The sequence below is a fragment of the Lynx canadensis genome, chromosome D1 (genome assembly GCF_007474595.2).
Source record: "Lynx canadensis isolate LIC74 chromosome D1, mLynCan4.pri.v2, whole genome shotgun sequence".
Lineage (NCBI taxonomy): Eukaryota > Metazoa > Chordata > Mammalia > Carnivora > Felidae > Lynx > Lynx canadensis.
Window position 1 is genome coordinate 114,301,437 of NC_044312.2, and position 14,721 is coordinate 114,316,157.

The window sequence follows — 14,721 nt, forward strand, 5'->3', positions numbered from 1 at the left end:
TTCTTCTATGGGGTCCCGGTTTGGGTCTTTGCCCATTGTTTAACGGGTTGTTCATCTTCTTGTTGTTGAGTTTTAAACGGTCTGGGGCGCCTGGAGCGGGGGCTCGGTAGGTTGAGCGTCCGGCTTCGGCTCAGGTCCCGATCTCATGCTTTGTGACTTTGGGCCCCAAGTCTGGCTCTTTGCGGCCAGTGCAGAGCCCCACTTGGGATCCTCTGTCCCCCTCTCTCTGCCCCTCCCTCCCTCCCTCCCCCTCCTCCAAGAAATACATGTCAAGAAAAAAGGAGTTCTTCACACATTTTGGACATCGGTCCGTTACCAGGGGCGTATTTTACGAACGTGTTCCTCCGTGTACAGCTTGTCGTCTCATCTCGATAACGTCTCTTGCAGGTTCGGCCTCATTTGTTGTATTTCCTACTTAAACAACAAATCTCGGTCGGTGAAACCCGTGATCCCAAGATCACGAAGATGTTCTCCTCCGCCTTCTTCCCCCTCGGGGATTTCCCCTTGACTGTTTACGTCTCTAGTCCCCCCGGACTGCGTGGCTGTGCATGCCGTGAGGGGGAGACCCACATCCTCCCGTCCACCTGCCCATTTACGGAGACGTTCGTCCCTCTCAGTGTGTGGGACCCTGCCGTCCCCGCCGTCTACTTGGCTTCTCTGTGTCAACACCCCTCTGTCTTCACCACTGCATCTTTACAACTACGCCCCAGCCCCCCCCCGAAACTGCTCTCCTCAAGGTCAGATTGCCAAATCCGGTGGTCGGCGTGCAATCCCAACCTGCACCTGGTCCGCGGTGGGGCTGACACGGCCGGCCGCCACCTCCTCCGGCTGGTCTTCGTCCGGCTTCCAGGCTGTCCCTTCTTGGTCTCTCCCGTCCCCGGCCGCTCCTGCCCGGTCTCCTTTGCTGTCGTTCCCTCTCGATCTCCTCACCTCTCAGAGTCGAGGGGCTCGTAGTCTCCGTCCACATTAAGCCCTGGCTGCCTCCAACCTCCGCCCCCAGCTCCGGCAGCTGCTGCCCCTCAGCCGTGCTCCCTGCAGCTCAGCCCCCCTCAGAGACAAACAAGGTCCTCCCGGTGGCCGCACAGCAGAGTGACCCAGCCGGGCAGCCCCTCTCCGGCCCCGGGACCGTCGCTTGCTCTCGGTGTCGACCCATCACCTCCTTAGTCTGCTCTCAGGAGCTCCTCCCTTCGCTCCTCCTCGTTTCTGCTGAGTCCTCCCTGTGTCCCGAGTCCCCTGTGCTGTCCCCCTACATTTCCTCAGCACCCAGAGCAGTACCTGGCCTGTGGCAGGTGCTGGACAGCTGTGCGGGGGAGAGACAGACAGGTGCCTGAGGTCCCAGAGGGGCTGACCCGGGAGGCCTGGGAGAGGAGGTCAAGGGGAGGGGCTTCCGGGATGCCTGGTGGCTCAGTCAGGTCATGATCTCACAGTTGGCGGGTTGGAGCCCCACATCGGGCTTTGTGCTGACAGCTCAGAGCCTGTGCGGGATTCTCTGTCACCCCCTCTCTCTGCCCCTCCCCCACTCACACGTGTGTGTGTGTGTGTGTGTGTGTGTGTGTGTGTGTGTGTGTTCTCTCTCTCATAAATATACACATTAAAAAAAACTTTTTTTTTAAGTTAAAAAAAAAGAAGGGAAGTGGCTTCCAACCGCTCTCACCCTCTGACTCACCCAGGCCCACCAACCCGTCAGGGCTTTGGTTCTCCCTGCTAGAGTCCAGGGTCGGGCTGGACAGTCTCCAGACCATGGCCCCACCCACTAGGAGCCAGAGACACCAGAACCACACGCGGGACTCTTCACTGGGTTCAGCTTTCTGGGACACACACACCCGCTGGACTGACTTGGGAGACCTGTTCCCACCAGGTTTGCCTTGGGGCCCCCAGTCAGTGGGCACCAAAATGCCTCTAGGCCCTGTAGTTCTGTGCTGGGCCCACTGCCTTTGGTCCAACAGGGGAGTGCCTCTCCTGGCCTTTGGCAGGGGCAGGGAACGGGGCCCTCTTCGGGACCCTTGCACCTGGCTGAGGCTATACAGGGTTTTGGGGGACACAGGGCCCCGGGCCAGGGCAGCTGTGTAAGGTGGGGACACAGCTCCGTCTGGTGCCGGCCCTGGATCCCAGCCCACGCGGTCCTGTGGCACCGCCCATCGGGGATGGAGCCCCGCACTGCCCTCTGGGGAGCAGCCGCAGGGCCTGGGGGCAGCCCCTTCGGCTCCCTTTCCACCCCAAGCCTCTCCCGGGTGCTGGAGAGGTAGGGAGGCAGGGTATTGTGGAGAGCTTTGTGGGGGAGGGACACAGAAACCAGCCAGGAGCCAGCCAGCACCACTCAGGGCCAACGCCTGTTGGTGGGCACATGCCAGGCCCTGCTCTGGGTGCTGGGGGATCGTGGGAACAAGCAGCACAGACACAACGTCCTTGCGGCCTACGGAACGGATGGACACGCGGTCTCTCCGCCCAGGGCCACCGGCGGCTCCCCACTGTCCTCAGGGGAAAGCCAAGGGTCTCAGGCCGGCACAACTGACTACTGGTCACGCCCCTGACCTCTCTGACCAGCCACTCTGCCTCTCCTGTCCACCCCGGCTGCTGGCCTCACCGGCCTTGTAAATGCTTCTGTGGGTAAAGCAGATGGGACCCTGCGAAGGTGTCTTTTCTCACACGTCTGTGTCTGAGCATCATGGGACACACACGGTCTTGTCCGCTAGTGGGCACTGGGACCCAGGGGGACACCAGCTGGGACCACCTTCAAGCGATTGTGGTGTCCAACCCATCCAGAGCCCAGCTGACCTCCCAAGACAGCCGTCTGCCGGGGGGAGGGGGGGGAGGGAGGTGATAGTGACCAGTGCGAGGGTCCCGCTTGGGCCTGCATGGGGCGAGGCCTGGACCCACGCGCCTGGGTCAGACTCTGAGGGCAGGATGTTTGCCTGCTTCGGTCCTGGCTTGAGTCCCCATATCCGGCGCCACACCAGATGATGAGCCCAGGTCAACTGTGTAGACCTGCTGAGTGTGGAGGCAGGGCAGGGCAGTGGGCACTCATCTGTGGCCATCAGGCCAAGCCGGGTGGGAGGGTGTTGGCTGGGGTCAGGGTCCTGATTTATTCAGGGGTCACAGAACCTGTTTGCCCCCTGTGAGTGGGGCACTCAAGGAAAAGTGCCCTAGGGGAGTCCCTTTGTGAAAGTTCCTCGTTGTTCCCATCCTGCTCAAATATCACCATCCCAGAGAGGCCTGCTCTCAACAATGGTCACTTTCTAGCACATTCCTCCGATTTATTTCCTTCTTGACATGGACCCTCTCTGAAATGACCCATCCAAGCTCCTTTTCTCCTTCATGCCCGGTCCTCCTTCTGGCTGGGAGTGAGGGCGGAGAAGCGGGATGTGGCCCTGCCCTCCGACAGCAAGCTGGGCACGACTGGGTGATGTGGCGGGGTCCTGGAGGTCAGCGGGTCACTGTGGCCCCAGCGAGGGACTCACTCTCTCAGCCCTCCGAGGCTGGTGAAAACCACCTGAGCTGCTCAAGGTGGGAGACCTGTTCCTCATCTGATCCCACTGGGCGGTGTCCTTTGAGATGGGGCCTGGAAAGGGCCAGTGGGCCCCCAGAGGAAGCAGGATGCAGGGTGGCCCGGTAGGACAGGTGGACACTTGCGAGGCGATGAGGTCCGGACGACCCCAGGGTTGAGAGAAGAGTGAGAGCGGTAGAAGCTTGGGCGAACGGTGGGAGGGAGGGGAGGGAGCGGAGGGAGCGGAGGAGGGCGGTGCCGCGGGTGCAGTGCGGGGGCAGGAAGGTGGAGCAGGGGCCTCGGAAAGGCTGCGAGGCCCCACGCGGCGCACGGCCCGCGTGTCTACGGCGGCGACGGAGCCCCAGGCTCCGGAGGCTCCCCGGCCGCCGGCGCCCAGAGCCCCAGCGCCGGGTCCCCGCAGCCGGGGCCCTCGGCCACCTTCCCGCCCCGCGCGCGCGTCCCCCTGCGCCGGCAGGCCTGCGTGCGCGTCCCCGAGCGCCGTGCGCGGGCCCGGCGGGAACGCGGCCGGGGCCGCCCCGCCCAGACTCCGCCCCGCGCACGCCGGCCGAGGCCCGCGTGACCGGTCCGGGTGCAAACAGTCCGGTCAGCTGACTTTGCCAAGTGCGCCGTCATCCAGGCTATAAGCGCTCGACCTCTGGGCGCTCCGGTCCGACCCGGCCGCCGCCGCCACCATGCAGCCCCCCAGCGTGCTGCTGCTCGTTCTCGGCCTGCTGGCCGCGTCCGCCGCCGCGCTCATCAGGTGAGGCCCTGCGACCCCGTGCACCCCGCGACCCCTCCGTGTACCCCCCCTTCCGTGTACCCCTCCCTCGTGCACCCTCCCGTGCACCCCGCGCCCCCGGTGCCCTCCGTACGCCCTGCGCTCTGGAATGCGGGCTGTGCCGGCCCGCGCGGCCTCCTGCAGGGCCTCACCCGGGGTCCCCCGCCAGCCCGGGGACCCCTCTTCTCTACCACGGTGGAGTCTGCCTTGGGGGGGGGGGGCAGGAGGCGGCGGGAGGGAGGATGGCGGAGACCCAGGCCGACGAGCCTCCCCAGGACAGGTGGGGCCGCGGCACCTGTACTCGAGGCCCACCTGTGTGGAAGTCTGGAGACCCAGGTGTATCTGGGCAAGTCATTTTCCCGCTTCTCCCCCTGCCCTTTGCCAGCTGTGGATTGGGCACGGTCGCCTTTGGTTTGGGCCTTGGGCTCTTACCCGGGAGGCCTTCTGGGCGCTGGGGGCCCCCGGGGGTCTCAGATACAGTAGGGAGTTAGCCTAAGGAGAGGGTCCGGGTGAGGGGCGCAGCTGGCACGGGGCTGCGGGGTCCTCCACCTGTGCCCTCGCTCTAGTGAGGACCACACCTTCTTCAGGTCTCTAGGGCCTGCCCCCCCGTACCAGGAGAGGCCACCAACCCCAGGCCTTGTGGGCCACCCAGGCCGAGGAGGGCGCTTCCATCCCCCACTCCCACTCTCGCAAGGCAGCCTGAGGCCCCCCCCCCCCCGCCTCCCGCTTGGGGAGGGGTGTGGTGGGCCAGCCCCTCTGCTCCTGCACCCACCCTTGCCCCCCTTCCCCCCGCCCCGGGGCCTGGGAAGGCATCCTTCCAACTCCAAGGCGGGCCTTTTGCCCAGGGGCAGGTGGGTGAGGTCATAGGGCCGTGGGAGCTGGGTGGGGGGGGGGGCGCCAGTGGACTCAGCCTTGCCAAAGGGCTGCACCATGGGCTGTGGCCCCTAATGGAGCCTCCCCTGACACCACCCACAGGCCTCCTCTCCAGGGATGCGTGGCTGTCTGGGGACTGAACCTGGGTTGCTTGGGGCTGGGCAGCTGAACCAGAGCCCCTCACACCTCCTCCCCGTCCTCTGGGACTGCTGGTGCCTGTTTCCTGGGTTACTGGAGGGCGTGCCCCTCTCCCCCCCCAAGCAAGAACCCTGGGCTTTTACGGCCTACCAGGTCTCAGACAAGAGTCCCATCTTCTGAAGCAGCCCTTGGCTTGCTGGGAAGGGCCAGCCGTGACCTTGAAGTCCCAAATCCCCTGGGCTGGGAGGAAGGACCTGTCATCCAGGTGTGTGAGTTTGCTCAGGTCTGCTCTCCTGCCCCACCCCTGCGCCATGGAAGCAGGGGTGCGAGCTTCGGGCCTGAGGAGCCAAGGGTCCGGGTGGGGGAGGGACCTCAGGCACAGGAACCGGGACACCTGACCCCAACCCCGTGCTCTTTCTGCCCAGGCAGACTGCCAAGGCTGGGAGGCAGGGGCTGCCCGTGGGGGTGCCCTGGGGCACCTCCGAGGAAGGCAGACCCAGGAGCACGGACCCCTAGCCTTCCAGTGCAGTCCTCGCCCTCCTGGGGTCTGTACCGTGGTGGGGACAGAGCACAGGCCAGCAGTAAATAAATTCACTACAGCATTGGAGAGGGCCCTGGAGGGAAACGGGGTCACGTGAGGGATGGCCAAGGAGGGCTTCTCCGAGGTGGTGGCAGTCTTGAGTCCCATCTGGTGGCCAGGAGACGGCCAACCAGAGGCCACACAGGGGAAGTGGGGACCTCTCTGCATGGCGTCTGTGGAGAACAGATTGAGAGGGCCAGGCGGATGGGTCACCTGTGACGCCGATGTCCTAACAGACCCCCATGGGCCACTGTCCCAGAAGAGACCAGAGCAGACACAAAGCGGGGGACGGGGATGGGGTGGGCGCTTTTGGAGCCCCTGGCGGCTGAGGGTGCAGAGGGGGAGGCGAGCCCTGACGGGCCCCCTCCTCTTGACAGAATCCCGCTGCACAAGTTCACATCTGTGCGTCGAACCATGTCGGAGTTGGGGGGCCCCGTGGAAGATCTGATTGCCAAGGGCCCCGTTTCGAAATACGCCCAGGGAGTGCCCGCTGTGACTGGGGGGCCCATTCCCGAGATACTGAAGAACTACCTGGACGTGAGTATGGGGGTCTCCACTTGGGGCGGGGGCCCGGTCGGTGGCGAACACTGATTTGACGGGAACTGATAAGCCAGCACGAAATACTCTTTAGCAAGCAGCGCTTTTGCTGAACCCCCATGCTCGGTGCGGGGGAGGGGCTTCTGCTCAGCCACATCCTCCCCTGCGGTGCCCCTCCTGTCACCCCTGCCACGTGGAGGACTCGCACGGTGTCCTTCTGGGGGGTCTGCACGGCTCCCCTGCAGGGCCTGCTTGTGTAGGGTGAGGGTGGGTTGGGGTGCCCTTGGCCCCTCCATGACCTCTCCCCCTGCGTCCCGCTGACCATCACCGACCTCAGAAGCCGCCTTGTTCTTTTCTTATTTTTAATTTTTTTTTTAATTTTAACGTTTACTTATTTTTGAGAGAGAGACAGAGTGTGAGCAGGGGAGGGGCAGAGAGAGGGAGGCACAGAATCCGAAGCAGGCTCCAGGCTCCGAGGTGTCGGCACAGAGCCGGATGCGGGGCTCGAACCCATGAACTGCGAGATCGTGAGCTGAGCCGAAGTCGGACGCTCGACTGACTGAGCCACCCAGGCCCCCCAGAAGCCACCTTGTTCTTGAGGCCGGTCTGTGGGATTGTGGGACAGGGCCACCCTCTGCAAATCACCGGGCTGGGCCCAGGGCCATCAGCTGGGCACGGAGGAGCCTGCGTCAGGCCCCGAGAGGCTGTGGGGTCCTCGTGGGTCATCTGGGCCAGCCCGCCCAGGCGTAACTAACTGCCTTGGAGCTTCTGTGGGGGTGCCTGTCCCGCCGGGAGGCCTGGCGCCACCCGCGACCCAGTTCCGCCTCCTTACCTCCTCCCTCTGGCCAGCAGCCAGCCCTGCACCTGCCCCGTGCTCCTTGAGGGATGTTTTATAAGCTACATAGCACGCCAGAGCTGGCCCGGCCTGGTCCCGCCTCTGGGGTCAGGTTCTGGGGCTGCCCGGGTGGGCGTCCTTCTGTCTCTCCTGCCCCTGAGTCTTGGGGACCTCGCTCCTTGCTGCCATCCAGCCTCTGGCCCACCTGTGGCTGGGACAGGTGGCTGCGGCCTTTGTCCTCTCTTGCCAGAGCCCCAGCAGTGCCAGGAAGCTGTGGCCTCACGGGCATGTGACTGGACTTGGCGGAGGGGGAGGGGGGGGGGTGCTGACTGACCGGTTCCTGGTCCCCCAATTCAGGCACACACACACACACACATTTGCTGAGTCATCCCCCAGCCCCCCATATCTGGACACTTCTGCTTGGTCATGAGGCAGCAGCTGTGGGTTTTCCCTGGAGCCAAGTGGCAGCAGAGAGGCTCCCACAGGGACCAGAGCCGGAATCCCATGGTGACCTGTGGTCTAGGCCGCCTCTCAGGGGACGGGGGGCCTCAAGCTCGTATCTCACATCCAAGCCCTCGTGTCCTCTGACCTATCAGAGCATCGACGACGAGGTTTGAGGCTCGGGGGGCGTGTGCCCCCTTCATGGTCACCTGAGCCTTGAGCCAAGTACCCTGGGCTTCCCAGGCTGCCCTCCCCCGCTGTGTACAGATGGGGAAACTGAGGCTCAGAGCAGGGAAGGCAGGGAGTCTAGGCAGTGAGGGACTCTGAGCCAACACTGTCGGTCTCCAGGGTGCACCTCCTCCCTTTGGCCGTTCGCATGCCTCCACCTAGAAGTCCTCCAGGCTTGGCCCTGTGGGGCAAGGGCAGGGTGGGAACTGAGGTCCCAGAGGCGAGCTGTGACTTGGCTCCCATCCTGGGGAAGAAGTCTCCCCTTCTGGGCCTGGATCTGTGAGGCAGAGGGGTCTTCCAGGGTATGGGGACCAGCGGCTGGGGGGGGGAGGGGGGCGGGAGGTGGTAGGCTCCAGTGTCTCCTCAGACTTGGGCCTTCCAGAGTCTGACTCCCAAGGCAACCAGTGGTCCCTCTGTGGCCCAGCGGGAACGCGGGACGCCCCCCGCCACGCCGCGGCCCTGAGGCACGCCCCTCCCCTGCCCAGGCCCAGTACTACGGGGAGATCGGCATTGGGACGCCCCCACAGTGCTTCACGGTCGTCTTCGACACCGGTTCCGCCAACCTGTGGGTCCCCTCGATCCACTGCAAGCTGCTGGACATCGCCTGCTGTGAGTCACAGCCCCGCCTCGTGTGGCCGAAGGGAGCAGGCAGGGAGGGGAGGGCCCCAGGGTGTGGGTACGCGGCCTGGACGCCACCTCACATGCATGCAACCCCCCCGCCCCCCGGCCGCACATTCTCCCCCGGGCTCCGGGCCCTGCCGCCCTACCTCGGGTGCAGCCCCGTGCGCGGGGGCCAGCAGGCCAGCCCTTGGGCCTTCGGTGGCCCTGCCTCGGCCCCTCTTGGGCGACGTGTGGCTTCCAGCTCTCAGCCCCACCGGACGCGCTTGGCCCCTCTGCCCTCCCCGGGCACCCCGCTTTCCAGGTGTCTGTGCAGGGCCCCGGGGTGGCCGAGGATGGAGGAGGCCAGGCCAGAGCACCGCTGGCCGAGGCCCAGGCTGGCGGGGGGGGCTCTGTGGCAGGCGCCCAGGGCCTGGCGGGGGCAGCGGGCTGACGGCGGCTCTGCCCGCAGGGCTCCACAACAAGTATAACAGCGGCAAGTCCAGCACGTACGTCAAGAATGGCACGTCCTTCGACATCCACTATGGCTCCGGCAGCCTCTCCGGGTACCTGAGCCAGGACACCGTGTCGGTGAGTCTGTGGCGAGGCCGCTGCTGGGCCCTGGGATGCTCCCCGTGACCCCGGCCCCACCGCAGGGCCGGGCCGCTGAGCGATGAAGTGGGGAGAGCGGGCCAGCCAGGATCTCGACACCCGTGGAGCCGCCGGGGCGCGGGTGTGGAACCGGGACCCGGCAGGCGAGCGAGTGATTGGCGGTGCGGCCTCCTCCCAGCCTCGCGGCCGGCGGCCAGGCAGGGGAGCCGGTCAAGGGGGGCTGAGGTGTGCCAGAGCCCCTGTGGAGGACGCCGGGAGGGCCGTCTGGGCACCCGAAGCCCCAGCCGGACCAGGAGGCTGCAGGGCACCCCAGGGCCTGCTTGTCTGGACGGTGGGGAGGGCCGTGGCGGCTGGGGACCTTCCTGCAGGCGCACTGCCCCTGCCCCGTATCCACCTGCTCTGTTAGGGTCCCCTCCTCCTGGACTCTGTGGGTCCACAACAGGATGTCGCCTGCCACGCTCCCCTGTTCCCGGTGTCGCAGGGTGTCAACCCCAAACAGACGTTTCTTCCCACATCCTGCTCTGCCTCTCTGTCAGCTGCCTGGCCCGCGGTGGGGGAGGGGCGGCGTGGCCTCAAGTCTGCTGAGTTGGGTCATGGGGTTGGGTCATGGGGTTCCAGCAGGCCAAGGGCAGGAGCGGGCCTGGGCCGGCGGGGGGAGGGGGCCAGGAGGCCAGAGCCGAGCACGGAGCCCAGCCCTCTGAGCTGACTCCAACTCAGTCGGTGCCCCGACCGGCACAGACCCCACATCCCTGTCCCACCAGTGCCGCCAGCCTGTCTCCCGGGCCCTCTGCCCGTCTCAGGTCCTGGGTGCGCAGTGGCGGGCGGGGGCCGAGCACCGCTGCTCCGTGGGGACGGAGTGGGTGTTGGAGCTGTGGCCGTGAGCGCACGCGCGGGACCTGGGGTCGGGCCCCGCAGGCCCCTGCGGCCCGCTGACCACCCCCCTCCGGCCTGCAGGTACCCTGCCAGACTCCGACCGTGGCTGGCGTCAAGGTGGAGAGGCAGATCTTCGGGGAGGCCATCAAGCAGCCGGGCATCACCTTCATCGCAGCCAAGTTCGACGGCATTCTCGGCATGGCCTACCCCCGTATCTCCGTTGACGACGTGCTCCCCGTCTTTGATAACCTGATGAAGCAGAAGTTGGTGGAGAAGAACATCTTCTCCTTCTACCTGAACAGGTGGGGTGGGAGGGCCGGCCCCCTCTCTTCCCCGGTCCTCACCCCGCTTCCCAGCTCAGTGTGGCTGAGTGCAGGGGGCTCGGGCCACCACCTCCCTGGCCACCCTCCAGGCGCCGGGCTGCAGCTTCTGACCTCTGACCAGAGGCGGGACTGGCCACCCTCTTGCAGACCCACGGGCAGCCGCACAGCCCGGGCTTCCCACCGGGAGCGGCTCGGGCTGTGGGTCCAGCATCTTGCTCAGCGGGCCGCCTGGGGAGAACCGGACCCCGGTCGGGCGTCACCACAACTCCTCCTGGGTCCGTCAGCCCGGCTTTCCCTGGGCCTGATGAGAGGAAGACGTGGCCCCTGGGTCACTGATGGCCTAGAGGGGACAAAGCCATGGGCCCCAACCTGAAGCAGGGCCTCTGGAGACGAGGATTCTGGGGGCTTTCCACGGGAGGTGACCCCCGTTGGGCCTTGAGTGCCAGATGCTGCTAGAGGCGGCCGTGGGCCAAGGTTGGTGTGGAGCGCGGCCTCCGTCACGCCATCTGGAAGTAGCCCCCAGTGTGTCTGTGCCTGCCGCAGAGAAGGCCCCCACCCCGGTGGCCCTTGCCCCACACGGAGGGTGGGGTCACCTACGTGCAGGGGCCTCGTGTCTCCCCTCAGGGCGGTGCCAGCGGCCCTGATGGGCGTGTGCCAGGCCTGGACGTGTGGGCAGCGTGTGAGCGGGCAACCCTGCCGACCACCGGTGGGCACCGCGCCACCTCCCCCCCCCGCCAGAGCCCTCACCCTCCAGAGCCTGCCCACTTGCCCTTCTGGCTGAATGCCAGCTCGAACCCTGCCCTCAGCCTGGCCCCTGCCTGGGTGCTGCGCTCTGTCCCTTGATCAGAGCTTGGTCGGTGTAAATACCCAGCAGCCGGGCCGGGCAGAGCCACCCCTGGAGGCTGGTCTTTTCCTGTGAAGCCTCGGGCCCAGGGTGGGTGGACAGGGGGAGGGGACCCAGGAGGTTGGCCAGGCCCAGGCCCAGGCCCAGGGACGGACAGTGCGGTCAGTGCTGTCAGTGCTGGGTGGGGGCCGACGGACAAGGGCAGGGAGGTGGGGCAGGGCTGCGGGTGGTCTGGGATTTCGGAGGTGATGAGAGGTGAAGGCCAGGGGGAGGGCTGGAGGCCACAGGTAGTAGAGGGAGGGCCACGTTTGGCCTGGTGCTTTCTGGGTGTGGGGAGAGCCCAGGAAGAAGACCGCGAGCTCAAACACTAAGTCTGGAGAAGGGTCTGGAGGTGGGAGGGTGCTCAGGGCAGGCTGAGCGGAGATGTGGGGGTGGGGGCAGTTGGGTGAGGATGTGGACGGAGAGCGTCCCTGGAACAGCAGGTGCACGGGCCCCAGGCCTGGCAGGAGCGAGCTGACTTCGGTGCCGCCTCCTGCAAGCCCTCCCTGGTTTGTGTTGTTTTCACGCAGAGGAGGGTCCCCTTCTTGGGCTCCTAGCTTTCACTTCCCTGTCTGCCTGCTGTCTTGACCCTGGCCCATTTCCGCTGGCAGACCAGGAGCGCCTGAGGTCTGGGCGGTATCTCGTGGCCTGCAGGCCACACGGGGTGTGGGATTGGAGCCCCTCCCCTTGGGGAGAAGGAAGTCCCCTCCCTTCCGGATCCTTCCATCCTTGTGGGTCTTTGGAGAGCACCCCCCCCCCCATCCTCCACCCTTCACCCTTTGCTTCTGACTTGGCTCCAGCTGGTGCCGGTGGCACCCGACGCTCAGGCCGGAGGCTTGGTGTGGGGGCGGGCAGGGGTCCCCCGTGCTCCAGGGGTCCCCCGTGCTCGAGGGGCAAGGGCGGCCGACTTCCTCTTTTCTCTCTTCCCAGGGACCCTAACGCGCAGCCCGGGGGTGAGCTGATGCTGGGTGGCACGGACTCCAAGTACTACAAGGGCCCCCTGTCCTACCTGAACGTCACCCGCAAGGCATACTGGCAGGTCCACATGGACCAGTGAGTGTGGGGCCCCTCCCAGCCCCCCCGCAGCAGGCCTCTGGGCAGCTCCAGCTCTCGGGGCTGGGAGGCTGCAGCGGGCGTGCTGGGCCCTGGACCCCCCTGGCCCTGGGTGCCTGTCCCACCTCCTGGCACCCAGCTGAGCCCCTGGCCCCTGGGCTCGGGCCCTGCCCCGCTCGTGATGTCAGAGGCGGCTGTTGACCTGCTCTTGGCCTCTTGGGCCCCAGCCCGCCTCCACCCCCAGCCCAAGAGAGGAAGAGAGGGTACTGAAAAGGCAGGGGTCTCAGGCGGCCCTGGCGGTAGGACTGACCCCCCCCCGACCCCCCACCGCCCACCCCCTGGCCCCACCCCGAGCCCAGCCAGGGGCCTCATACCTCCTCCCCCTCAGGGTGGATGTGGGCACCAGCCTGACTCTGTGCAAGGGGGGCTGTGAGGCCATCCTGGACACGGGCACCTCCCTCATGGTGGGCCCCGTGGACGAGGTGCGCGAGCTGCAGAAGGCCATTGGGGCTGTGCCACTGATCCAGGGCGAGGTGAGTGGGCCCAGCAGTGTGGGCAGGATGCCGCCCTCCCCCCCCCCACCGGCCACACCTAAACTCTCTTCCCTCCCTCCCTCAGTACATGATCCCCTGCGAGAAGGTGTCCACCCTGCCCGAGGTCACTGTGAAGCTGGGGGGCAAAGGGTACAAGCTGTCCTCGAAGGACTACACGCTCAAGGTCAGTGGGGGCAGGGGCAGGTGGGCGGGGCGCTGACCACCAGGGCACAGGGCACAGGGCACAGGCTGTCCTCGAAGGCCTACGCGCTCGAGGTCAGCGGGGGCTGGGGGGGCAGGGCAGGGGCAGGTGGGCGGGGCGCTGACCACCAGGGCCGTCCCAGGTGTCGCAGGGCGGGAGGACCATATGCCTGAGCGGCTTCATGGGTATGGACATCCCCCCGCCCGGTGGGCCGCTCTGGATCCTGGGTGACGTCTTCATCGGCCGCTACTACACCGTGTTCGACCGGGACGAGAACCGGGTGGGCCTGGCCGAGGCCACCAGGCTGTAGCCGCCGCGCCCGCCGCGGAGGAGGGAGTCCAGGAGGAGGAGGCCGGCCGCCCCCGCCCTCCTGGCCGCCCCACCACACACTTTCACACTCACACCCCCGCTCTGCGGGCGCCTCCGGCCCGCCGATTTCTTCTGCGGTTTTCCCCAGCCCTGGTTGTGGAAGTCCCGCCCACACGCCCGTCCGTCCGTCCGTCTGTCTGTCTGTCTGTCTGATGGAGGGCCGGGTGCGGGCAGCAGCCGTGGGCTGATCGGCGCGGAGCCGCTGCACTAACTCGGACGACCGGGCCCCGCTTTGCAGCCGGCCCCTTTGTATCCCAGGACCCGCCCCCCAGGTCGTCCCCCGCCTCCCCAGCCCTGGAGGCCTGGCTGCCCAGGCAGGGCCTCTGGACTGAGCCCACACCCTGTGCCAGGCTGTTCTCTGGGTTCCTTCTCTGCCCGGCCTGGGGTCCCGGCCCCACCCGTGCTTCTGCGTGGGCCCGTCGAGGAAGGGCCAGCCGAGGCCCGAGGACGAGCAGGAAGGGGTTAGAAGGGTAGGGGCTCAGAGACCAAAGCCAGCCTTGTGACACGTGTGGGGTCATCCTGGGGCTTGACCTCGTCCAGGAGGGCGCTCATGGGTCCAGGGTTGGGGAAAAAGGGGAAGGGGGCTGGTGCCACCGTCTCTGGTGGCTGGGAGCCGATGTTGATGTGAAAATACAGTTGTTTGGGCCTCTTTTTTCTGTGTTGGCATGTGTCGTGTTTGGTGGGAGGGAGGTTCTGAATGCGGACGTGGGAAGGAGCTGGTGTGGCCAGTGTGAGGCTGTTTCAGAGGGCTGACTCACAGCCAGGCTGGGGCGGGGTCGGGGGGGGGGCCTTTGGGGGTGCCCTGGCTCCCAGACCCCAGCCCCCCTGCCCTGCACAAGGGACCCTGGAGGCTTTGGTTTGCCGCCCAGCCTCGAGGCTGAGATGCCACTGGCCGGGAGCGGGCTGGTAGTGAGGCCCGGGGCTGCAACCAGCCGGATGTGGCCTTGGCGGGAGGCCGCAGGACGGGGCTTTCAGAGTGGTCCAGGTGAGCACCTGCCTCGCTTTCCGCCAGCGGCGGGGCCCTGGACTTCCCTGGTCCCCCTGCACACCCGTTAGAGTCTAGGACAGGCGCCTGCGTGGGGCTGATGGCAAGGGCACCCCGCCTCCCCCTGGGGCTCCCAGCCAGCACCTGAACGCAGCCTCTGTGCGAGGCCGGCACCAGAGCAGGCCAGCCTGGGGTCCTGAGACCTCGGCTGGGGGGTCCCAGTTAGGAATCCCTCAGGTGGCGTGACCTTCCTGGTGGTCCAGCCTGTTGGGAGTTCCCTGAGGGGCCCTCGGGAGTATCTACCCAGATGCAGCTGCACGGCCAGGAGGTTTTAAGGGATGAGTAGGAGTTTGTGAGCAGCTGGGATCAGTGGCTCCGGACCCTTGGCGGGCGCCCA

At 66.5% G+C, this 14,721-nt stretch overlaps 1 protein-coding gene across 1 annotated transcript; it reads left to right on the top strand.

Moving 5' to 3' along the window:
* The first annotated feature begins 4,120 nt into the window (after positions 1-4,120).
* Positions 4,121-13,992, top strand: CTSD (cathepsin D). Its single transcript, XM_030331350.1, has 9 exons — positions 4,121-4,244; positions 6,231-6,390; positions 8,380-8,503; positions 8,964-9,082; positions 10,058-10,278; positions 12,113-12,235; positions 12,624-12,768; positions 12,854-12,952; positions 13,113-13,992. Exons 1-9 carry the CDS (start codon positions 4,177-4,179, stop codon positions 13,278-13,280), a joined length of 1,227 nt encoding a protein of 408 aa, XP_030187210.1. The 5' UTR covers positions 4,121-4,176; the 3' UTR covers positions 13,281-13,992.
* The last annotated feature ends 729 nt before the right edge of the window (positions 13,993-14,721 follow it).

Coding starts and splice junctions, on each gene's coding strand:
- CTSD (XM_030331350.1), top strand. CDS start 4,177: ATGCAGCCCCCCAGCGTGCTGCTGCTCGTTCTCGGCCTGCTGGCCGCG. Junction 8,504..8,963: donor GCTGCTGGACATCGCCTGCT/GTGAGTCACAGC, acceptor CTCTGCCCGCAG/GGCTCCACAACAAGTATAAC. Junction 12,953..13,112: donor CGAAGGACTACACGCTCAAG/GTCAGTGGGGGC, acceptor GGGCCGTCCCAG/GTGTCGCAGGGCGGGAGGAC.